At 44.8% G+C, this 25,347-nt stretch overlaps 1 protein-coding gene across 1 annotated transcript in view; it reads right to left on the reverse strand.

Moving 5' to 3' along the window:
- LOC130565915 (potassium channel subfamily K member 10-like) overlaps nucleotides 1-25,096 on the reverse strand; it is a 66,988-nt gene extending 41,892 nt beyond the window's left edge. The window contains exon 1 of the mRNA XM_057353065.1: nucleotides 16,104-25,096. Within this exon, the coding sequence (XP_057209048.1) occupies nucleotides 16,104-16,112 (9 nt within the window). The 5' untranslated portion in view covers nucleotides 16,113-25,096. The remainder of the gene's footprint in view (nucleotides 1-16,103) is intronic.
- Nucleotides 25,097-25,347: the final 251 nt, after the last annotated feature.

Genomic DNA, 25,347 nt, shown 5'->3' on the forward strand with positions numbered 1-25,347 from the left:
GATGATGATATTACATTGCCTGATAATCTTAATGAGTTCTATAGTTGTTTTAGTTCGACAGCACAAGTTGACCAGTTAAGGCTGACTTGTTGGCCCAGCATGATGGCTCCATCCTTTAAAATAGATGAACATGAAGTTAGGAACCTGCTGTGGAATTGTGGAGTAGAATTGTAGAAAGGCAGCAAGCAGGTCCTGACTCTATTTCTCCTGCAACTTTTAAGTAGGGGGCCTACACTCTTGCCCCTTTCCTTACTAGAATATTTAATTGGTCGTAGAAAGTATGCAGAGTTCCGACATGTTTAAAGGCAGCTATAATTATTCCCGTTCCAAAAAGCCGAATATTAGCTGCTTAGATGATTACAGACTAGTGGCCCTGATATCGGTCATAATGAAAATCTTTGAACGATTGGTTCTCAAAAATTGTATTACAACTGTTAGTTTGGATTCTCATCAATTCGACACCACTACTACACTGTCATACATCATTTTAATACATCACTGACCCTATGGAGATGCGGCAATGTTTATCACAAACTTCCAAGATGCTGCTGTCAGCTGTAGTCATATCAGTTTCATGGATTACAAAAAGCTCACCACACCACCGTTTGCCATCTCCGGAGTGCTGTCGCAAGTGGGCCGGGAAGGCGGAGTGGGTTTTGATTAACCCGGTGTTTGTGATCGCATTCCGTAGATCTCTCCCTCTGTCTCGGCAGGGAATCGGAGGGCGATCGCGAACAGACAACACGTTCTGTTGGCCGCATTGGTCGGAGGCTCGGAGCACGTTCTGCTTCCCCCGGTTCGTGATTGCATTCCAGATACAGCCCGTTGTTACAATTACTTTTTTACAGTTGTATATGTTGTGGTTCTATCGTGGAAACAGTAATGCATTACATTTAGGGGTGGGCGATCTGACGATCTTGAAAGCGCCCTCGATCCACTTTTTAATGGAATCGCGAGGATCGTTATCTTTTCTGTCGTCTAAAACAAGTGGTGTGTTCGACGTCATTCGGTGGTGCACAGTGCCGTGTGAAGTTGAACAGCTTAATGATTTTCTGCTAGATGGCTGTGCTGATTGGCCGAAATTCATCACGTGTCTGCCTCGCATGTTTCCATGTGTGATCAAGTCGGCGGCATGATGGCAGACGAGGAGTTGGTGCCAAAAAAGGGCTCCACATCAATAGTGTGGCAGTGGTTTGGCTTTGCAAAGTCAGATATGTCGTTTATACATGTCGGTATAACGTTATATGTAAACTGCCGCACACTGGTTGGAACGTCAGGGGGTATACGATAAATACGATAAATCTTTTTAACCACCTTAAAGTGAAAGTGAAGTGTGAAAGTGACCTATTAGTCAGATATGGTGACCCATACCCGAAATGTGACCTCTGCATTTAACCCATCCAGAGAGTAGTGAACACACGCACAGCAAGTGGTGAACACACGTACACCCGGAGCAGTGGGCAGCCATCACTGCAGCGCCCGGGGAGCAAGTAGGGGTAAGATGCCTTGCTCAAGGGCACCTCAGTCGTTACCCGCCGGCCCTGGGAATCGAACCGGCAACCTTCTAGTCACGAGTCCCACTCTCTAACCATTAGGCCACGACTGCTCGGTACAACAACCTCGCACATCTGCATCTCACGATGAGCCAAAACGTGAACGGCTGTCATTGATTGAATCATTTGAACAGTCAAACAAATACGACAGATCCAGCAAACGATGGAAGGAAGTAACAGATGCAATCGCATTTTATTTAGCTAAAGATATGGTCCCGTTTAAAACTGTGGAGGATATGGGGTTTAAACGACTGATGCACACTGTAGATCCACGATATGATTTGCCAAGTTGCAAATACTTTTCTAATACAGCTATTCCAATTATGTACAGTGAATGCCAAACAGGATTGCTGCAGAAATACAGCACTGTGAGTTTTTTGCCACGACGAGTGATTTATGGTCCAGTCGTATATCTGAGCCTTACCTCAGTTTAACCATTCATTTTATAGATGACTGGAAGCTTAAGAGTGCATGTCTTCAAACACACTACTGCCATGAAGATCACACCGGAGACCTAATTGCCCACGACCTAAAAGAAGCACTAGACTCTTGGGGGCTAAGTGAAAAACAAATGGTCTGCATGACAACAGATAGTGGTGAAAATATGGTGAGGGCCTTACAGCTCAACAACTGGATTCGCCTGCCATGCTTTGGTCATAGACTGCATCTAGCCGTAGGTGAGTAATGCAAAATATTCATATAGCTATGTTAAAATAGTAATGAAATGAGAACACATTTTTCTACTTCGTAACAAAAAAGTTATTTTTATAAAACATAGCATAACGGAATATTTATTAAAGAGCAGGTTTCATGAATCTCATAAAATTACCGGCATTTCAGTGTGTAACGTAGCTTTCCTTCAATTTTGACGATCTGCAAAGTTGTTATTTCAAAAAGTCCATGATAAATTAAGATATTGGCTTCCAAAGTAAGGAGTCGACTCCGAACCACCCAAACAAATCATTAGGCTTTCGAATCTTTTGAGTGTAACATCGATACGTCACAGTGTAATGCATCAGCACAATCCCCGCCTTCCCGCGAAACAGGAACACTCTGACCTGCCCACTAGCACTTCAGGTAGTGTTGTGTATACAACATGTCGAGGGGATGCTGTGTTTTGTGCTGTGAATGCAAATGTACTTTGTTTTCGCTGCCAAAGGATGACGATGTGAAGGATCAGTGGTTACATTTTTTTCCCACAATACCACTGCAGTACAATTCCAACCTTGTGTAATGTGCTCGTCATTTTACCGACAACTGCTTCTCAAATTTTGGCGAGTTCAACGCGGGATTTGCCAGCCGCTTGACCCTGAAAGATAAGTCAATACAAACTTTATTTGGACTAACAAGCGTCTCAGAACCACAAGCTGTAAGTATGATAAATACGTTATGTGTACATGTTAGATTGAGTGTTTACAATATACGTTAAAGTAATTGTGCTAATCCGTGTTGTATATTTAGTACAGCTGTAGGTTTCCAGGTAAACAACGTATAAATTAACAGTGTTACAGTTTTAATAATCCAACTCTTACCTAATAATGTGGCGGTTATTGTAGACTGTTGTCATTCTACATGTCATAGTATTGTACAAACTGTATCCCTTTATCGTTTAGTCATGGTAGCACTTTGCTAACGTGTCTCACATTATGGTTTTGTCAAGTGTGCCAAGTTTAGCTGTGGTCACGATCCCCTTCAAACAAAGTTTCTTGTCATTATTTTAAAAACGGACTGCAGCGCTATATCATTTTATTATGTAAAGGTGTGTGCATTACGTTTGGAAGCTCTCGCTAACTTGCTCAGTTACTCCTCTCTGTATAATCAAAGTAATGATCAACTTTTGGATAGAGCCGTTGTTGTTCTCCCACAACTATGATGAAAAAAGATCAACAGAAAACAATAGTCTGAATGGTTTATGAAGATAAGTTTATGAAGATAAAAATTGTGATATGGTAATACTGATGCCATTTTTACACACAGCGTCTTTGTTTACAAAAATCTTCCTGAGATAAGAACTGTGGTAATGGGCGTTTCGTTTCTGACACGCAGTGTATGAAGAAAGACCAATCACAACTGATTGGGCCAGTTGGCCAGTCGGAGCACACTGGACCGATTGGTCCTGGTAGGGAGGAGCTTAGAGAAGCGGAACATTTGAACAGCTTCGGAGGAATCGTTTAGGGATCTTTGAGAAATGGCTAGATACTAAATGCTTATTTTAAGAAAATAGCACAGTTTTTTTACCTTTGATGCATTTGAAAATGTTGTTGGGGACTCTAATACAACATTAGGACACTTACAAAAACCTTGAAACCTGCTCTTTAAATTGCTCAAAAGAGAATACAATTCTGTTTAGCTTTTGTTTATAAGTTATGCTGGACTGATTTTTTTATTTAATGATTAATTAAGTTAAATTGCTCAATGTTTAATTATTTGTGCATGTTTTTCCCTTTTCATAGAAAGAAGTGCAAAGGATGCCTGGATTGAGCGTGCAACAGCACTGTGCAAGAAAGTTGTGAGCGCTTTTTCCTTCAGCTAGAAAAAAAGAAAGCGTTAAAGAAGGCCCAAGTCGAACACAACCTGCCAGAGCGGAAGCTAATAACATAGTCTCCAACGCGATGGTGGTCCAGACTTAAGATGATTGAAAGAGTCCTTGAACAGGAAGCTGCCATTTCAACTTTTTAAAGTTTTTAAAAAAAGTGACAAGAAAGCAAGACACCTTGTGCCAACATGGCAAGACATTGATGTTTTGGAGTCTGTAAAGAAGGCCCTCGGTCCTCTCAGAGATTTCACTGATGCACTCTCAGGTGAGAACTATGTAAGTATATCTTACCTAAAGCCAATGTTGCATCTACTGAAAATGAACATCTTGAGTGTGGATGCTGAGGACACCAACCTTACAAACACTGTAAAGGTAACAATCGCCCAGTACCTCAGTGAAAAATACAGTGACCAAGGTTTAAACTGCAGTACGTTGATGAAGACAAAAAAGAGAGCATTAACTCTCGAGCTATTTATGAGCTGGAAGATCTTTTGTTAGCACCCACAGCATCACCTCAACCAACAACATCTGCTGCTGCTCAAAGCACAGAACCTGAGGGGCCAGTCAAAAAAAAGACCAAAACTCTGGATAGCCTCTTTAAAATATCAAGTACCTCAGCAGCCGCAGGTCCAGGTTCTGCACCTCTGAAAGAATTAATTGGGGCAGAACTGACATCCTACCTCTCAATACCTGACGCTGACAGTGAGTTGGATCCCTTCGAATGGTGGAAAGTGCACAAGGGAAACTTTCCACGGGTTGCACGACTGGCAAAAAAGTACCTTTGCATTCCAGCAACCAGTGTAGCATCTGAAAGATTGTTCAGCACAGGTGGCAACATTGTCACATGCCAGAGGGCTACCAGGGGATCAGTTGATTTTTCTTGCAAAACAATATCTAATTCTGTCTGACAGTGTTGCTGTATTTGACATTTTATCCTACATAACTTTCTAACTCATAATTCCAATAAGTTTGTTTTGTTGTGTTTCAGTATTATATTTTGTGTTGAATTCCTCAGTGGTTTGTTGGAACTTTGTGCTACTAAAACTATACATATTTTAGTAAAGTGCATTTTTGTGTTGTTTACATTGTTTACTACTGCAATTTCTACTGAATTTTTTTTTTGTAGATTTCTACTTGAGCCGTTTTTATTTAATGGTTGTGTGTTATTGCGATTTCTACTGAAAAAGATTTATTGTAGATTTTTGTTTACTACTGAAACTTCTACTGAAAAGATTTTCTGTTATTTATAGACAACTATGAAACCGAGAGTTTTTCTAAGATTTTTCTATTGGATTACTTGGAAAAAAAATAAAACTCATGTTATTTATTAAAGTACTGAGAATTTTTCTACTTGGAAAGAGTTCAACTTGAAAAGTTATTTTGCAATTGTGCCATTTATTGACAACTAATAAATGTTTTTCAGTATTTTCAATTCAGATTGTGGATCGAGATTCTTTGTTATGAAGATCGTGATAAGCTTTTTTGGGAATATCGCCCAGCCCTACTTACATTATACTCGCGTGAGCAGCCATGTTGGAAAATTTCATACCCCTTCGTTTGAAGTGTGGTCCCTAAAAATCTTCGTTTGAAGGGCTATATGGCCCTTACCCCTACCCCTCCTACCAAAAGATAATCGAGACATCCCTACCCCTTCATGTGAACACGCTAAACAGAGGAGTATAGGTGTTAGGGGTAGAAATGGGATTGGTCCCAAGTGTGGGAGCCCAGCAAGGCTGTGTATTGTTTCCTGTGTTATTTTCTATGTACAATAACGATTGTGTTTCACATAGCAAATCAGTTAAAATATGTTAAGAGGTATCTACATTGGTTGCATGGAGCCAAATCCACAATTTGAAATAGAACGTTCTTAAGACAAAAGAAATTATGTTCGGGGTAAAAATGCTAGTATGCCATTAACTATTAATGGCCAGGCAACAGAGAATGTTGAGAGGTTTAAGTTTCTGGGAACCACAATGTCTGCATTGTTGAAGTGGCAAGACAACTTGAAAGGCATTATTAAGAAATCTCACCAGAGACTATATTTTTTAAGACAATAAAAAAAATTGGAGTATCTGAAGTTGGTATGGTCTGATTCTATAGAGCTGCCATAGAAAGTGAAACATACCGGGTCCCACAGACCGGAACACCATACAAGGGTTAAGAGCTAACGTTCTCCCCATTTTTCACAAGTGCTTATGAAAATACTAAACAAAATACTAAACTATTTCTAAATACTAAACTAAACTTAAAGTTGGGATAACATTCTATGTCATGCATTCTGACTTCTTTACACTGCTGAATGTGCTGGCTTCTCATGCTTAACATGGTCAACTTGTTAAAGAGGCGATGAATTAAAATACAATTTTAACCCAAGCTTTTGTTATAAAAGAGGGAATCGTATTCACGCGAACATCATGTAAGTGTCAGAACTGAAAACGCCATTGTTACTGAGATTACATCTGTTATTGACACCAGGCCCAGCGAACGGCAGGTTCTGGAATGCACCTATCTATGAACACCGCCTCCACAGAAAGAATATCAACGACTACTTCTCCAGCCCCACCCACTGGTTCGCGCATGACAGAACCAGTGGCGCGGAACCAGATAGAGCGAGCAAGCAATAAACAAACATGTCATTAAAGATAGCTAAATATTGTGCCATCCCAGGTTGTGGAAGAATACAGTCGCTGCATAACCTTCCTTCGGATTCCGATATTAGGAATGCGGGGTTAAAGTTTATTTTTAAAGACGTTCCAGCTCATGTGGGAAAAACATGGAGCATTTGCTAGTTTCATTTCTCTGAGGATTCCTTCGTGAACAAGGCACTGGATTTGTAGAGAGACTAAAATTAAAAAGCAGTGCTGTGCCGTCCATATTGGATCCGATAGGAATGGCGCAGCAATCTTATGTAAAACATTTGTGTACTATGCATCACTATTGCTTTGTTATTGATCGCTTGATCTATGCAGAGGTTGTCTGTGATCTTAAGCCCGTGCGAATCGGGATCTCTGTGATTTGGCGGGCTCATATATCATTTTTCAAGGTTTTATCCACCATTTGCGAATAATGGAGGCTGTTTGAAGTGTTTTGGTATTATTTTGGGTGCTGGGTGATATCCATAAGTTACCGGGAGTCTCCCGTTTGTTTATTTATCATGGAAACTCTCGTAACATTTGAGACCCGCGATCGCGGTGATCTTTTGTCGGGTTCACGATCACGGGTCTCAAATGCTGACAGGTACGGTCATATATCATTAAACGCAATACAACTATAGGCTATACAAACTATACGCAAAGCCATATGAAATACTGATGTGGGGAGGTAATTTATAAATCACAGGAGGTCTCCAGATAATACTAATGCCCTGCGAAAACTGTGAATGGTGCTAATGTGTAACCTAACGTTACGTCTTGAACCAAATTCACAGAAGACTCCAACTACGCAAACTGCTATCCAATCAAAGCGGTGGGCGTTTACTTCCAAGTGTCTTCAATGCGGCACGCCCATTAAAACCGAGCGTTTGCAGAGCTGGCCTCAAAACCTGGGTAGAAAATAGCCTATTACTTATTGATTTTGAATGTAAAAACCATGCGAACATCACAAGTAGACCTCGTACAACAGTATAAAACAATAAACGACACCACTTCATCGCACCTTTAAAAAATGAATTGGACGTATGACGTAGTATTTCTGTGCTTGATACACTCCCCCAGCACTCCAACTTGTTTCGGAAAGTTTCATAAAAGTCTGGATCCTTTCTCGTAACAGGTATCCTATTCCTTTTATTGGGCAATTCTCCCAGAAAAGCAAAGCAAAGTGAAAAAAATAGCCCACCAACCGACGAGCGAGACTCGCTTACCATCAAGATTGTCTGTGCTGCGGGCCTGCAGCTGCAGCTCGTTACTATTGCGATAGTGAAGTTTAGATGTGTCTGTTTGTTCACGTCATTTCAGTGATGGATGTTATAGAAACGGTGGATATAACGCTGGATTTGGAGATCGTTTGAAACTGATAGATGGCGCAGTCCCAGTGCTAAAAGATGCCGGACATGAACTGCACGCTGAAGACAAACTAAGTCATATGTTTGTTCTTTGTTGGCAATCGGCGTGTACGTGCATAATATTAAAAAAAAACAAAGGGATTAATGCGATGATGTGTTGTGTGCTCATGCTGTAGTTCCGTCCCACTGCCTGCCTCCAGCAGCTCGTGCTTTTCCGGAAATAATCGTACAGCTGTATCTCTCTTTTATAAATTTGATCAAACTAAATACTCTTCGAATATACGACGAATGAAATACTAGTGCAGTGTTTCCCAACCCTGGTCCTCGGGGCACACCTTCCAGAATGTTTTAGATCTCTCTCTATCTGATGTTTTATTTACAATGTTCGGGAGAAGCCGGAGCACATAATCAAACTCGGCTGGTTCACCATCTGCAATCATGTCATCTATCCTAATGAGGTTTCATTAACAAAGTTCGGGAGAAGCCGGAGCTCATAATCAAACTTGGCTGGTTCGCTACCAGCAATCACGATTTCTATCCTATCAGTTCAAGCAAGCCTCCGCATAAATAAGACCAGCTGCTCCTTCTCTACAAGTAATGCAACATTGCAACATGACACCGACACATCAGTCGCCAACAACAGCCCTACCGCTCAGGATTCTCCTGCGCATTCGAGCGCTGTTCAGTGTTCCAGTCCCGGTGCGGATGCAGCTAAGGAGCCCAAGGCTACACCACGAGGCCGCCAGCTTCATCGCTCCACACAACGCGCTTTGAAGCGCCGCTGCACTGCCTCGCCACGCCCAACCGGGAAACAACTTCACTCGCCAGCGTCGTCGTATGCATCAGCACATACGGCCATCCCAGCCATCGGAAAGTGGACCGTCGCAGGCTTGCGTCAAGCATTGGCCAAGCGGGACTTCATCCCCAGCAGGCGGCACAGCAAAGCAGAACTGTACAGCCTATACGTCTCTCTGCAGACAGAGGCCCCGCCTTCGACCTCAGAGGAGACGAACCAGGATCCCGGATCGTCTCGAGTGCAGCCAGGCCCTTCCACCTCCACAGCAAGGCAAGACTTCCAACCACCATGCCGCCGCAGCAGGCCGTCTGCAAGTCTAGCTGCGCCCCAGAGGAGCAGCTAATGCCGCCAAACCGTCGATCTTCTAATCAAAGAGATCAAGAGATCGATAATAAATTCATGATCAGCCCTTTTTCCGCCCCACCGTTTACAGGAAAAAGTGCCTCATATTCGATCCCTCGTCCCCCCACGGCTCCCTCTTTCCAAGCATCAATAGCTTAATTCCGCTTGAAGAATTCGCATTACATTGTCACGACATTGAGCAAGCCATCACTTTGATTAAATTGGCCGGACGCGGTGCCTGGCTAGCCAAAGTCGATATCACCTCCCCATTCAAAATCATGCCGATACACCCAAAATTTTGGCACCTTTTCTGCATCCGTTGGTGTGAGAAATTAGATTTTTCCGTATGCCTCACCTTCGGATGCAGAAGTAGCCCAAAGATCTTCGACATGTTGTCAGAGGCAATCTGTTGGATTCTCTCTAACAACTATGCCATCCCTTACCTAATACATCTACTAGACAATTTTTTAATCATCTCGCCGCCCGAATCCTTCTGGCTTCTGGTTCCAAAAACATCTAAAATCCGTTCTGCTCCATACCAGCATCCCAGCAGATCACTTCTCCTGCCATTCTTTCCGCATCGGCGCAGCAACCACGGCGGCCCAAAAGGGCCTCTCACAGCCCCAGATACAAGCGCTCGGCCGAAGGTCATCTAAAGCTTACAAAAGTTACATCCGAACAGACCGTGCCCTCGTCAGAGAAGCACACCGGACCCTCATCACTCGAATCGTCTAGCATCAACCATCTTCCAAACTTCTCCATCAAACCACCAGTAGTAGTGACGCACCGTTCAACCCACAGGAGCCCGGCGCTTATCTCGTACTCAACTAACTGGACCTCACCTCTCCAGAATTCAGTTTCACCGCAGCAACCGCCCCCACAGGGGGCCGTGCTTCCAACTCATGCTCTGCCGTAGCAGACACCAATTATACTGAAGCCAGTATCGCCGCAGTGACCGCCCCCACAGGGGGCCGTGCTTCCAACTCATGCTCTGCCATAGCAGACACCAATTCTACAGAAGCCAGTATCGCCGCAGCAACCGCCCCGCAGGGGCCCGTGCTTCCAACTCGTGCTCTGCCACAGCGGAATCAATTTCCAGAACTCAAGATCACCAAAGCAACATCACCCATTACGGGGACACGCACCTCTACACTCCATCCACGCCATCTTTTAGCAGGATTAGTGGGAATACACATCACCACCCACTCAGCGCCATCCACTCCGCAAGAGCTCGCAGCAATTTTCCATCCCCACGCTCCAGCAGATCCTACATCACCAACTTAACAGCATCAGCCGCCATGCAAAAGCCAGTCCTCAACCCACGACCGCAGCAGACTCCCAACTCACAGGAGCCCCACACATCCAGAGACCACAGCAGCACTCGCACCATCAGGGTCTGCACGACCCACAAGCCCCACGGCGAACGCAAGCCATCACCCAGGAAGCCTCAAAGTCTCGCTATTTGGGGGGGAACTTGCGCTACCCAGCTGCTGTCCAGCGTTTATTCTGCATGTTTGGGGTGAGCTCTGGGTTCGGGCCGTTTCAGGGGTCCATCAGGGGGAGAGTGTTCCGGGGTCGGAAGGAACCGGCGAACCCAGCCCGCTCCCTGGACAGCACGCCAAATACGCATATCTTACCTACCCCTGCTATCAGCATTATCCCTGCCATCATTATTATTATTTGCATAGGCGAACTCGTGAAATAAAACACCTGATTCAACTCATCAATCAGGTGTTTCATATAGGGAGAGCTCTAAAACATTCTGGAAGGTGTGCCCCGAGGACCAGGGTTGGGAAACACTGTACTATAAGCACTCAAGATTAATATGAGATTGGCAGAAATTGAGTGTGTTACCCATTCTTTAATACTGGTGTGCTGTCTGACACATTCTGACACAAATTTAGTGACGCAGCCTTTAGCCCATGTATACACCAGACGGGACCGCTGTAGTGTTGCGTTGTGCTGCATCACGCAATGGTTTAAAGGCTTTTACATGAATAAGAGCGTGATTATATAATGTAATGCTAGACAAAGGATGACAGAAAATTGCGTTAAATATTTGTAAAAGGTTTTGAAAAGTGACGCTATCTGGGAAAACCCATGACATGGTGAAATTGTACATATTACAGGTTTTGATATCATATGAAAGCTGATTTAAAGTCCTTTCCAAATCAGTTTTTACTTCGTTCATATCTGTAGATAAAGTTACAATGTAAACATGATTTAACTATGCGATCATACAATACGGTTGATTAATAAATTAAGTGTATCATCAATCATAAATCAAAAAAGAAACGTCTTATGTTTTACCTAGGTGATAAGGATCACTCAGTCGCTTTGTGTCAAACTAATGCAGTTAATGTTAAGGGTTTTTGACCAGCGAATGTGTGCAAATGTAGATTATGTCCGTCATCATAAAAACAGCGGCATCACTGTTTTAATTAACGTGTTACAACATTGTGTTTCTTGCGTAAAGAAAACGCTGTAATGTATTTAAACAACAAGATCTTTACTTACGCCTGTTTCACACATATTCCGTTTGAAGTGCGTATGCATATTTTTTTTACGTGCCCATGTTAACAGATTAGATCATTCACACAGCACGCAGATGCGGTGCAGTCCGTTCATTGCAGTTGCGGTGCAGTGCAGCAATAATTTATGCATTAAGCGCATGCTGCTTTCGCAATGCACTGCATACGCACTGCAAACAGAGTATGTGTGAAACAGGCCCTTGCAAGACGTTCAGCTGCTGTGGAACTGCAATTCATTCAGTCAATATAGAAGGGGTGGAGCCACAAGGTTTTACTGACAGTTTGAGCGTATCCAACAAGATTTAGTCTAAAGCTCTTTTTAAGCTTTCATTGGCTAATTATTTGTAAAACAGACAGACATAAAGGGTGACCAATAGCATTGATTTAATGCAGAAAAAGAAACACCACCAAAAAAGGCACTATAGAGTCTAAGGGCAAAAAGGGCATGTGCTCTGCACAGGTTGTGCACGTGCCTGATGGAAAGTGTCGCAGTGAAATGGAAAAACGCATTTTCAGTGAGTGTCCTTTTACAGCATGGCCGTAGTCATCTGTGAGGTCACCGAGGCATAGTTGCCAACTCTCGCGAGACAAATAAGCAACCTCAGCTTTAAAAACAAGCCCAAAACAAGCCCAATATGATTCGATTATTTATTTATCATCAATCTAATTTATCATTAACTGTTTATTACAATGAATGAGCCTGCAACATATTAAACTGTAACCACTCTTTTATTTTAAAACGAAGAGCAGAAATTATTTAGCAAAAATCAGCAAACTGCAACAAAGCGTGAGGGCACGCACTATCCACTCATCTTCGATCACCTGTGAGCAGAATAGGGTTGGAGAGATGGAAAAGAAGAAAAAGATGATAGCATTAAGGGGAGCAACACAGCCACATATTTATAGCTTAATACAATGAATTAGAACCAAATGTATCTACTATTATTAGTATTCTATATGACTACTTGTTTTTTTATTATAGCCTGTGATAATTAATTCATTACAAAATCATTGTAAAAATTACAAATTTACCTTATAAAAAAAGTCATCCCTCTCCTCCCCTGCACCATCCATCTTCTCCCCTGTCTCCTCTCCATCTCTGTACATCCCAACACTGAAGCGCTGCAACATCTCCTGGCTTGGGACAAAGTCCTTGCAGCAAATCCCGAGTCTTCTTAGGCCGTAGCGAATGCACAATATGCTACTGAGAGTCTTCTGGCCCATTCTGTTCCTCAGTTTAGATTTTACATGGTTCATTTGTGAAAAAACCCTTTCAACGTCGGCATTGCTCAAAGGCATCGCAAGAAGTGACAGTGCAAACAGGGCCATATCTTTAAAACACTGCTCTCCACTGCTGTCCTTGTAGTTCAGAACTTCAGCCCAGAACTGTTCTGCTTGACAGTCATCTTTTGTTTTCCACTCCTGGAAGTTGATTGCCTGATACTGTGCATCCAGGGCCCCGAGATCACCAGCGTACATCTTCAGCATGGATACTGTGGCTAACTGTGGTTTGTTCTGTGACAGGATCATGGATGGGCTGAATGATGCCATGGATTTCCAGGTATTGATATTTGCTGGCAGCCTATTCTGCACCTGCTTTGCTGCTTCCAGAAGGAAATCACGGCATCTGTTCTTCATATTTGTTTCGGCAGTGCTGTCGAGCTTTGCTTCTCCAAGAACAATAGTAAACTGCACGCCGAAATTAACTGCACACACGGGCAGATGATTGGCTGTGTCATTCAAATTGACATCAAGGAGTTTGGAATCAGAAGGAGGCATGGCGCAAGGTGTAATTACTCTTGAGATAAGTGTACGAAAAAATGACTGTAGGCAGTCCAGCATTTTAAATGCATTCCCATTTTCGAGTTGGAACAATTTGTTGACTCTAGAAAACGTGTGTAAAATAGGCATAAGAAACTCCAGGTACAGTTTGTTCAAGGGATCGCAGTACATCTGGTAGAGCACTTCTGCATCATAGCACCGTTTTGCGTCTTTGCACAGCTGGAAATGTAACTTCAGCTCGTCCCATTGCTTTAGTACATGAACACAGCAATCATATATGGAGAGCCATCTAGTGCCTGAAAGCTGCACTAGCATAAGTGGCGTTTCACCGGGGTTGATTAATTGGTAAATTTTGGAATATTCTCTGCGCCTCAGAGCACTGTGAGAAAACCAGTTGTGCGAATGTGAAATTAAAAACTCGAGATTGCGAGGCAGTGTTTCAACGGCTTTGCTGGCACAAAGTTGAATCGAATGACACACGCACTTAAGCAGTTGTAGTTTCTCATTCTTTTTGAGAAGGTGAGTATAAACTGAGTTTTTCCGTCCAACCATGACATCAGTTCCGATTCCTACGCACTTTTTGAAATCAAGACCGACACTGTCGAGAAACTGAGTCAGTGTCATCACGATTGCTTCTGCCGTCTCTCCCTGCATATCCACTAAGCCCAAAAATTTTGAAACAATTTTGTTCAATGAGACACTGAAGTAACGCACTACCATACACAGCTGCTTTACCGAAGCGACATCTGTGCTCTCATCGATTACCAGTGAATACTGAGTCTCTCCGATATCTTTCATCAAGTCATTGAACATTTAGGGGGCTATTACATTGTTGATAAGTGCTGTACATTTTGTACGATGGATGCTCAAGTCCGTTTCAAATGCCGAATTTACTAATTCACCCAAGTGATCAACTGAACTGACTGCTGTGTGGCAAGCAATATAGCTTGCTAGCTGAAGCTCAGCCTTTTGATTTGTAGTAGAAGGTGTTGACCCTGTAAACCCGATATCTGTTAGACGTGTTGAGGAAAATGGTTTGGCATTCCTCTTATGTTTGTCTGTCTTTGCATGTTGTAGGAGGTCTCCATGGTGAGCACGAATCTCTGTTTTACAGTACCTGCACATCGCTTTGCTTTGATCACCGAGCACTTGACATATCCAGTCTCTAAGTTGTGTATCCTTTTCCCAGTCTTTGTTGTATTTTTTTTCCTTACTTGGACCACTTTGTTGGTGGCATTGTTTGCTAAAATTTACATGTCTTATGTCTATCTAACTGTAATCGCTTAGATTACAACGTCACGCGCCTGGCTGCAGTGCACGTTGAATTTTCTCCAATCAGGGAAGAGGGGGATGTTCGTCAATGTTTTGACGAATTACGCTACAGAATATATATTACTGCACTGATTGGCTATTAGCTGTGTCAATCAATGCATGCGAGTAAAACTGTGACCATAAATGTAAAGAAACGAAGTTGCTTGTCAGATTTTCCTAACAAGCAATAAATAATTTTTAAATAAGCCCAAAAAAACGCAACACGCGACTCATGATTTTTTAACGCGACTTGACAAAAAAACAAGCCCAAAGTCGCGGATTAAAAGCGGACTTGGCAACTATGCACCGAGGTCCAGACCTCTGTAATTTTTTCATATTAAAAAATAAAATGTGAAGCTCTGAATGAATAACCAGCAGTTTAAATCTCTTAGTGTCTACATTACACGTATATAATTCAGTCTATACAGTTTACAAAGTTGTTTATTGTCTGTGGTGTAAAAGATGGCTTAATTTTACTTGATGCGCGAGGCTGGTGGCGTCAACCGATTGAAAGAGTTGTGAGTTAGTGCATGCGTGGGTATGCAGTGTCCGTGCTGCATACTCTTAATGACACACTTGCACACCCGTTTTCACGTAATGACACATTTTAGGAAGTTAATTATAGTAGTGAGCTGCATATGGGAAAATTTTCGTTTTTATTTTGGGCATGTTTTTTGACGCATGATCTCACAGCATGCCATTGTCAACATCAGTCAAATAAAATAATTTCTCAAAAGCAAAATTGTTGACAATAAAAATTCTGTGTGGCTAGTGTAACGGAGGCCAGCTAGAGAGAGAGCTATGTAAATAAACCTGATTCCCCGAATTGAAAAGGTGCTCTAGCGACAGACGCTTAGCCTCCTAGTTAGAGCACCTCTTCAATTAGTCATTAGTCAATTAGAATACTTTTCTTCTACTAGAGACATCACTGTAGTGTTCTGTAGTGATTCTAGTAGTTCTATTACTTAATAAATTATGTATTTAATTGCTAAATACTGTAATCTAAGAAAGATTTTCATTAAAAATGAAGGTGAATGAAACTAATGCTGTGAAATAGTGGGTTTTACTTTTGTATACTTTGATCTTTAAGCCAATTCAGCCAGTTTTTTGGAAACCTTTTTTAATTACAAAAAAAGTCAAGTATACATAAAACAAGACCTTAATACAGTACACATTACTATATAGATTGTATCATAAATGGCACCCTAAGGTAGTAACACACACAAAAAACTGTTCTCCACAGTTTACTTACCCTAAACATCTTCTCCACTTTTGCAATGCTCTTCACAAAAATTGTCCCCAGTTGATCACCGACACCAGCCAGAAGAAAACCAAAGAGTGGGATGCCAAATATTGCATAGAGGATACAGAAAATCTTCCCACCCTCTGTGCTTGGAGCAATGTTGCCATACCCTTAGAAAAGACAATAGATTAATGGTGTAATGTTTGCATTTTTCCGTAGACCAACCACACAGATGGTAAATGGAAATTTTTAAATATCAAGAACGGGGAGGATAATATTATATGATAATATGATAATAATACAGAAAATGAATGCTAACCATGGAAATGTATTGTGAAGCAAATTATTTTAGATGCTTTCTTTCCTGGCACTTCAAAAGAAAAGATATGATAACAACACTGTACACTAGAGAAAATCCCCAACAATAATTGCACTTCGAAATTGATAACCAATTCAGTACAACTTTAACACAAAAGAAATTAAGTCCAAAATATGAAAAAGTTCAGAGTTCTTTGGGAAAAAACAGTTCCAAAGAAAATTCTCAACAACAGAAATACTTTAAGAAAAAAATTTGTCAAGTAAATCAGATGTATTCCGACACGCTACACATAGTCTTTCATCACATTTACTGTATGCAGTATTTCCGTCCACTCTTCATACACACATTTACAAATTATAGCAGTGCTCACTAAGAAAGCTTGTTGAAGTTTCACAAGTTACAGGCCTTAGGTATTGCTTTTTCTATTGATGGTGTGTGTTTTTTACGATTGTACAAAAACATACGAATTAGCCACCTTGTAAAATACTTTCGATTTTTTGTGAGAATACGCTGTATTTTCTATTTAAGAAATGGAAATATGTATTGCAATGAAAGTCCACCACATAATTACTGACACTTTTGAATGCAAAGCATCACTATTGTTATCTTGCGTACTTTGTCAAGCCAACATACTGATCTATAATTTAAACTTCTTAGTGGTGCTTGCTGAAAAATCCCATAGACTTAACATAGCGACAAACTTTGACAGGTCGTAGCTCCAAGAGAGGATGTTGTAGAAATGTGTGTTACCACATTTGACGAGAAGGGCAGGCTCTGTAGGAACATACCTCAAGATTGGGTGTAAGTTGTACCCCTGGGGGCATAAGAGCTGCCCATGGTTTCCCCCATAGGGATACTATGGTGATAGGAATGCCAATGAAACAGGGATTGCTTATTCTACTATGGTAAAATGCCTAGGGATTTTGTCTTGAACATAACTACATTTATTGTAGGAATTTTTATCATTTTATAATATGCATGATATGTTTTTGACAATGTATGTTATATTTTATGATAATTGCATGGGATTTAGAAAAACACCCTGAACAGCTGCGCTTTTGACGTTTGGTAGTGTTCACTGCATAGGATACTGAGGAAAGTGTCTGGAGGACTGTCCATTTCAATAACATTTCTTAAATTGGATAAACTCATTAGCAGTTGCAGGAGTCCACATCATCTGAAAGGCATACATCTGCTGAGTCTGCAAAGAAACGTGGTACAGAGATGAGAAAAATATTACTATTATATTATTATATTAAGCTATTTTATTGCTTTTAATGTATTGTGAATTATTGATTTCTCTCCACAAAAGGCACAACACGCATCCATGTATAAACTTTTAAAAGTCTTTAAAGGTTGACCTTGACAATATAAAGAACACAAACCTAAAACTGCAGATGTAGTTTTAAAAAGATTGGAGATTTAGAAAATATTTCAATATTGTTTAATGACCTAACATCTCTTATTGCAGGTAAAAGATGACACTCAGGCGCGGATTAACGCACAGGCGAGCCTACCTGTTTAGGGGCCTCTGATTGGCAAGATTTTTTATTTTAAATTTACTTCAGCTGGAACAAAAAATAGACCCTCATTGGCAAAAGGTAAGCCGGTGATTGTATAGATGTGACGTTTGGGTCACATCTGCAATCAGCTGCAGGTGAAATCATGTCAATCATTTTCATTTACCTCACTGCCATTGCTAGATGGCATAGCGGCAAAATGTCCGAAAAAAAGTACAATAGTGGAGCACAAAAACAGAAAATATAAAGGTTAAATGAACAACGTGACTAAGATAGCAGCAGGAGGACTGGCAGCTCGCAATGGCTAACATCGGTGCTGCGCTGAAACAACTGCAGCGGGACCCTTAGCTGTTGCAGCAGTTAACTCATCATGTCATCGGGAATATTTTCTGGGAGTTATTCCACAATGACACGCATACTATACAGGTTGGTTTCTAATTATGGCTTTGTTTTATACACAGTTTATGTGGTAAACAGCACAGTGGTTTGTGTCTCAGTAAGGATCCATCGAGGCGTATTTAGGGGTCGTTCATATTTCGTGTATACTTGTATAAAACTGGAGCTTGCGCTCTCGTGGTGTTTGCCGTTGCAAAGTAACCAGGAATGTAGAGGAAACGTCTTGGTTACGTTTGTAACCTCAGTTCCCTTTCTGTCGGTCTCTCGACGTTGTGTCGAGCCGACAGATGGGGTTCCTATGGAAAACGCCACAGTGCTGTGCCGCGTCACAATCTCTAGCGGAGTGAAGCTGACTGGCCTGGGCGAGTCAGACGTGAGCACTAGCGCGAAATTGTAACCGTCCAGTGGAGAGGTAGGGGGTCCCAATGCTTTTGAAGAAAAGGTGGGAAGCCCCTGCCACCGGCCGTCACGGGCAGAGGCCTTGATTCTCCAACAGCGAGAAGCCGCCCGGCACCGTAAGGGCCACTGGGTAAGCATTATTCCCCCTGAGGGAAAAACGCTACAGAGACCACTATCTACCATAGGGAGGAATTAGTGGAGACACCACATGGTCTCACCATCAGGGGAGAACTCATGGGAAAACGTGCGGATAGAAGCAGTTAACCGCAAGGTGGAGGTCCACCTAGGGAGGTCATGGGTTGCCGAGGTGGGAACCATTCATGAGGATACATCAGACGGAACCGCCCACGGGGGGGGGGGCTATGTGGTCCCCGGCCTAAGGGGGCAGGGCTGCTCTGCCCAGCCTGCCCCCAGGAAGGTGCTTAGTGATGGATGGAATGCCTGTTCTTTACCCAGTGGGGAAAGAAGGGAGGTGTAAATAGCCGCTGATCCCCCTAGAGGAATGGGGAGGGCTTTCGCAGGTGTACGCTCTACCGGCTGCCGGTCCTACACGTTGCCCTGCAGGACGCGGGCTGACACCGGTTCCACGCGTAGATATTAGAACCTCGAGAAGGTGTTGGGCGTAGCCCAACCCGCAGCTCTGCAGATGTCTGCCAGAGAGGCGCCCTGAGCCAGTGCCCATGAGGAGTGTGCATCACTCCTAACGGGCAGGGGCGATCTTGAGATCGGTATGCCGTAGCGATGGCATCCAGTGCGCCAGCCTCTGTTTGGAGACAGCCCTCCCCTTCTGCTGACCTCCAAAACAGACAAAAAGCGGCTCAGAGCTTCTGAAGCTCTGCGTGCGGTCCAAGTAGAGGCGCAGTGCACGCGCTTACTGGACACAACACGAATGGGGTTGGGTCTTCCTCCCCGGTGGGGAGCGCCTGCAGGTTCACCACCTGGTCTCTAGGGGGAGTGGTGGGAACTTTGGGCACGTAGCCGGGCCGGGGTCTCAGGATAACGTGAGAATCACCAGGCCCGAGTTCTAGGCAATCCGTGGACATGGAGGGTGCTTGTAGGTCCCCTACCCTCTTGAAGGTGAGTGCCATCAGGAGAGCCATCTTTATCGTGAGGTGAGAAAGAGCGGCAGATCCGAGGGGCTCGAAGGGGGGGGGCCTCTTGAGGCCCGCCACCTAGGTCGCAAGAGGGTACGGAGCGCGGATGTGGCGGTAGCCTTCTCGCGCCCCTTAGGAACCTAACGACCAGGTCGTTCTGTCCCAGAGGCTTCCCGGCAACTAGGTCGTGATGAGCGGCCGTAGCGGCTACATACACTCCCAGTGTGGAGGGGGGAGAGGTTACTCTCCAGTCTCTCTTGAGGAAGGGACAGCACGTTCCCGATCGAGCAACTCCGCGGGTCTTCTCTTCGAGAAGAGCACCAGGACGAGAAGAGGCGCCACTTATGGGCGTATAGCCGCCTAGTGGCCGAGGCTCTAGCCTGAGTGAAGTCCCAACCCCTGGGAGTGGGCCACTCAGGATCTCCTTGTCCCGTCCAGACATGGAAGTTCCAGGGGTCTGCCTGGGATGCCGTAACGTGCCCCTTCCCCTGGGAAAGCAGGTCCTTCACCAGGGGGATCGGCCAGGGGGGAGTTGTTGTCAAGAGCCTTAGCTCCGTGAACCAAGTCCAGTTGGGCCAATAGGGCGCAACTAGTACCACTTGATGCTCCTCTTCCCTGGCCTTGCACAAGACCTGTGCAATGACGCTCACTGGGGGGGAAGGCGTACTTCCGCTTACCCCGCGGCCAGCTGTGCGCTAGGGTATCCATGCCGAGGGGTCCCTCGGTCAGGGAGTACCAAAGCGGGCAATGGGAGGAGTCCGGGGAGGCAAACAGGTCCACCTGCGCCTGGCCGAACTTCTCCCATATGAGCTGGACTGCGCGGGGATGGAGTCGCCACTCTCCGCGAGGCGTCGACTGACGAGAGAACGCATTGGCTGTCTGGTTCAGGCAGCCTGGGATGTGTGTGGCTCGCAGGGAGCTGATCACCTGCTGACTCCAGAGGAGGAGGCATCGGGCGAGTAGTGTTAGCTGCCGTGAGCGAATGCCACCCTGACGATTGATATACGCAACGGCAGCTGTGCTGTCCTGACCGGACCAGCACGTGCTTGCCCTGCACGAGAGGATGCAACCTCTTCAGTGCAAGTAGCACAGCCAACAACTCTAGGCAGTTGATATGCCAGCGCAGGCGGGGGCCCGTCCACCGCCCCAACACTGCGTGCCCGTTGCACACGGCACCCCAACCCTGAAGGGAGACATCCGTCGTCACCACGACGTGCCTTGACACCTGCCCTAAGGGGACCCTGTACGCAAGAAGGTCATTGAAGACCAGGGGGTCAGGGTGCGTCGGCAGAAAGGCATGATGACCATACGCCTGCTGCAGGTGTGCCACGCTCTCCAGGGAACCCGACTCTGTAGCCAGTGTTGGAGCGGTCGCATGTGACCACCCCCACCGAGGATGCCATGTGCCCAGTAGCCTCTGAAAGTTTCAGGGGGACCGCTGACTGAGCGTGCTGTGAGTCAGTCACGCTGTCATGGAGACAGAGTCGAGTTCCATACCGAGAAAGAGGATGCCCTGCACAGGGGAGAGCTTGCTCTTTTCTCGGTTGACCTGTGGTCCCAACTGATCTAGGTGCCGGAGCACTAGGTCCCTGTGTGTACACAACAGATCTTGCGTGTGTGCCCAGATGAGCCAGTCATCGAGATAGTTAGTACCCCGCACACCTCTCTCCCCGAGGGGAGTGATGGCGGCTTCCACTATCTTTGTGAAGACTCGTGGGGACAGGGATAGACCGAAAGGGAGGACTCTGTACTGATATGCTCGCCCTCGAAAACGAGACATAAAAGTAAGCGTCCTTCAGGTCGATTGCCATGAACCAATCTTGACATCTGGTAGACGCCAGGATGCGCTTCTGCGTGAGCATCCTGAACGGCAGCTTGAGTAGGTGCCTGTTCAAGGTACGCAGATCTAGCAACCCCCCCCCCCTTTTTTGGGGGGATGATGAAGTACGGGCTGCAAAACCCGTTGAACATCTCGGCTAGAGGGACGAGCACGATCGCTTGCCAGAGGGGTGGCGACCCTGGCCCAAAGCACGGGAGCATCCTAGGCTCAGACTGAGGTTGAGAGGATGCCCCGAATTTGAGCGAGCGTCTGACGAGTTAGATCGCGTAGCCGAGACGGATCGTATCCCGTAGCCACCATGACGGTTTGGGGGCTCTAGTCAGGCTCCCAGGGACCGAGACCGGGGCTAGGGGTACGATCTGCTTCATCGACCTCCCAGGGGGTGGTTCGATGGCTTGCAGTGCGGATTCCTTGCCGTGGGGAAGCCCCCAGAGAGGAGATTGGCTCTGCTGACTTACCTGCCTGGCGATAATGCAGCACAACGCACTGTCGACTGAGAGTGCTGAGGGCTGCTGATTATCCTCGACATTGGGTCTCTCTGTGACGCAACATCGAGTTGCCGAACACCGTCGTGTAGAGGGTGAGAGCGGCTGTGATAAACACCCAGAGAGAGAGGAAACTCTTAAGAGAGTGGGCTTTTGGGACGGGGCAGGAACCGTCCCGGATCGACCACCCAGTGATGGAATGGCTGGGGTCGGGCCCGATGGTATTCTCGATCTCCCTGGGGTCTTCCCATGAGGGCCGCTTCTGCTTTCCCCATCAGCAGCCGCGGCGATGGTCTCCTCTTCGATGTCTCTTCCGGGGGGCCGCCTGAGTGGGGGCGCCAGAGCTGGAGGGCGTCGAAGAGGACCAGGGCTGCTGGGAAGCAGACGGTGCACGGGACTCGACGGCCGAGGGCCCCCTTGCGAGATGGGTGCATCGAGAAAGCGGACCTTCTCGGCGTTACTCATCTGTGCAAGGTTCGGCCAGAGGTGTCTCTCATGGACCACAAGTGTGGACATCACTCGACCCAGGGCCCGCGCGGTCACCTTGGTCGCCCGTAGAGCAAGGTCGGTGGTGGCGCAGAGTTCCTGCATAAGCGCTGGGTCGGTCTTACCCTCGGTCTTACCCTCCTGGCAGTAGCCATAGCGTGGAGAGAGGAGGCAGCTTGGTCTGCCGCAATGTAAGCTCTCGACACCAGAGATGCCAAGACCCCACATGCTTTGGATGGGAGTCTAGGTCGAGTCCCCCAGGTGGCCGCCGCCTGCGGGCACAAGTGCACCGTGGCGGCACACTCCAGCTGGGGGACATCGACGTATCCTCTAGCTGTCTCACCCTCGAGGGAAGAGATGGTGACAGAACTTTGTTTGACATGCACGTGCCGGAAAGGGGGCGTTCCAGGTCTTACTAAGTTCCTCATGCACTTGCAGAAAACACGGCACTGGGGGCGGGCGCGGCCCGCGACCGTTGATTTAAAAAAGATCTGAAACAGTGTGGCATTGCAGAAGGTGGTGTCTTTTTAATTGGTGATAAAGCTCACACAATAATGACAATTTACACGACATAAGAATATACCAGAATGCACTTTTATCAAACAAATATTACAATATCACAGAGAAACCAAAATATAGTAACCTTAACATTATGGGAAAGCATTTAAAAAATATTCCTTTGCAATACTTTGCATATTATCACTTGGCTGCCAACTGCCAACAAAACATTTTAATTCCCTTTCAAGGATATGACACAGACAGACCACCACCATTAAGCTAAATCAGCACTGAAAGTTGACTTTACTTTTAATGGCCTTCTACAACGCTCTTTTAAATGACACTGACACAGTGAAACTGTTTATAGCTTGCGACTTTCATACTGCTAAATTAACAGCCTAAATTAATTTAGCAAACTTTACCATGTCTGTTTCAACTTCAGCACGCCAGCCATAATATACATAAATTAGGACAAGAAACATTTCAAACATAGTGAATAAACTTAATTCTTCTTGTTAACTTACCTGTGACCTCTTCTCTCGCGGCGGGGAAACAGACAGTCCTCCTACTGCATGCGCAAAGTCCGTTGGAGCACACGCGAACAACAACAACACTACTTATTCTTCTTCTGTAATTGTGTTGGTGGCAGTGTTGCCAACTCTTTTCAATGGAAAGTAGCTAAAGCCTGCCCGAAAAGTCGCTAAATGTCGCCAGACGACGTCACGCGCATATCAGTGACGTCATCACGTAGAATCTGACAGCTAAGTGCTTCAGGTCTGCTTCATATCTCTACTCTCTGAGCGGTTGTATACAGTATTATATTACAACAATACACCCAAATGCACAATAAATAGGTTCTTAATGACTTATTTTTCTGTTTCTGTTGGCAGACAACAAAAACGCATGTAATAGTGAGTGAACTCAACCAATTAAAACTACACACCAGCAGTCACTTTCGTTGAACAGCTAAAATCCGTCTGTGTTCTTGTTTATGCGTCTATACAGTCAACGCGTTTTAAATCATAAATGCTCAAACAAGGTCAAAAAGTGATTAGTTCTTGGAAACACTGTTTGTACATGCCTCTCTCATTCACGCGTCAGTGCGGTCTGAACTGAATGTGCTGCTTCTCCTACCGCGCACTGAACAGAGTAGACACAGAGAGGCGGTGCTGCACTGGTAAGGCAAAAGCTCGCTCTCGCGGAGCAATAGACGTTAAGCAGAATGTTTCGCTAAGCCGCCAAGGCTTATTCAGAAAGTAGCTAGATTTGTATTTCTAGTAGCTAGAAAATAAGTCGCTAAATCTAGCGACAAAGTCGCCAAGTTGGCAACACTGGTTGGTGGTTGAAATTCAAGTTGAGTGTATTACAGCCACCTTTCATTTTGGGTGGAGAAGTACTTGTTTGAGGTGCGCTGTTGAAATGCGTCCATATGGGAACAACTGTGTACAAAAATGGTTCCGCAAAAAAGTTGCCGGGGTGGTGGGGGCCCCCTGGCTCCGCCCCTGCCTAGTATCCAGAACAAGTTGGATGATGTAGTTGATGTTGTACGCCGCCTGGGGCTAAGGAGATCCGACGGAGCACCGCGTAACATCATCATGCGTTTTACCATGCGAACCTACAGGGACGTGATTTGGTGGGCTGTGAAAGACTCTCGTTATCTAAAAGAAAACAAGCTTTGGATCAAGGAGGCGCTGATCAAACAAGATGTTGAGGCCAGAGCCAAATTATGGCTGTTGGTCAAGAAGGCTCGTGAGGAGGGGAAGGTTTCATGGAAGGGTGTGGGATTCCTTTTGTGCAAATAAAAATGAACGAACGAACAAAATTATACAATGAGAAAGAAAAAAAACACTTTGATAATGAAAACAATAAACTCAATTGCAAGAATGTGACTTGATTTTCAAATAAAGTACTATTTTTTCTTAACAATTTTCTAAGTTTCGTTTTTGCAAATAATAGTTTTGAATTCGCTGCTAGAGTTTCCATTTGCGCTTTCCGAGTTTTCGTTTACGCTTCTCAACTTTTCGTTCGCCTTTCTGGCACAAATCTCACGTGTAGGCAGGACTTATGGCCGCTTTACGCTGATTGGCTAGTGAGTTTTTGATTGATAGCTCCCTGACAAGGAAGTCGATACTGAAGACAGTACAGTGCAATGAATCCTAGAGAACGATCTGCATGCTGTTATCTTTATTGTTTGTACTTAAAACTACTTTCTTATT

This window comes from Triplophysa rosa, linkage group LG15 (assembly GCF_024868665.1).
Source record: "Triplophysa rosa linkage group LG15, Trosa_1v2, whole genome shotgun sequence".
NCBI lineage: Eukaryota > Metazoa > Chordata > Actinopteri > Cypriniformes > Nemacheilidae > Triplophysa > Triplophysa rosa.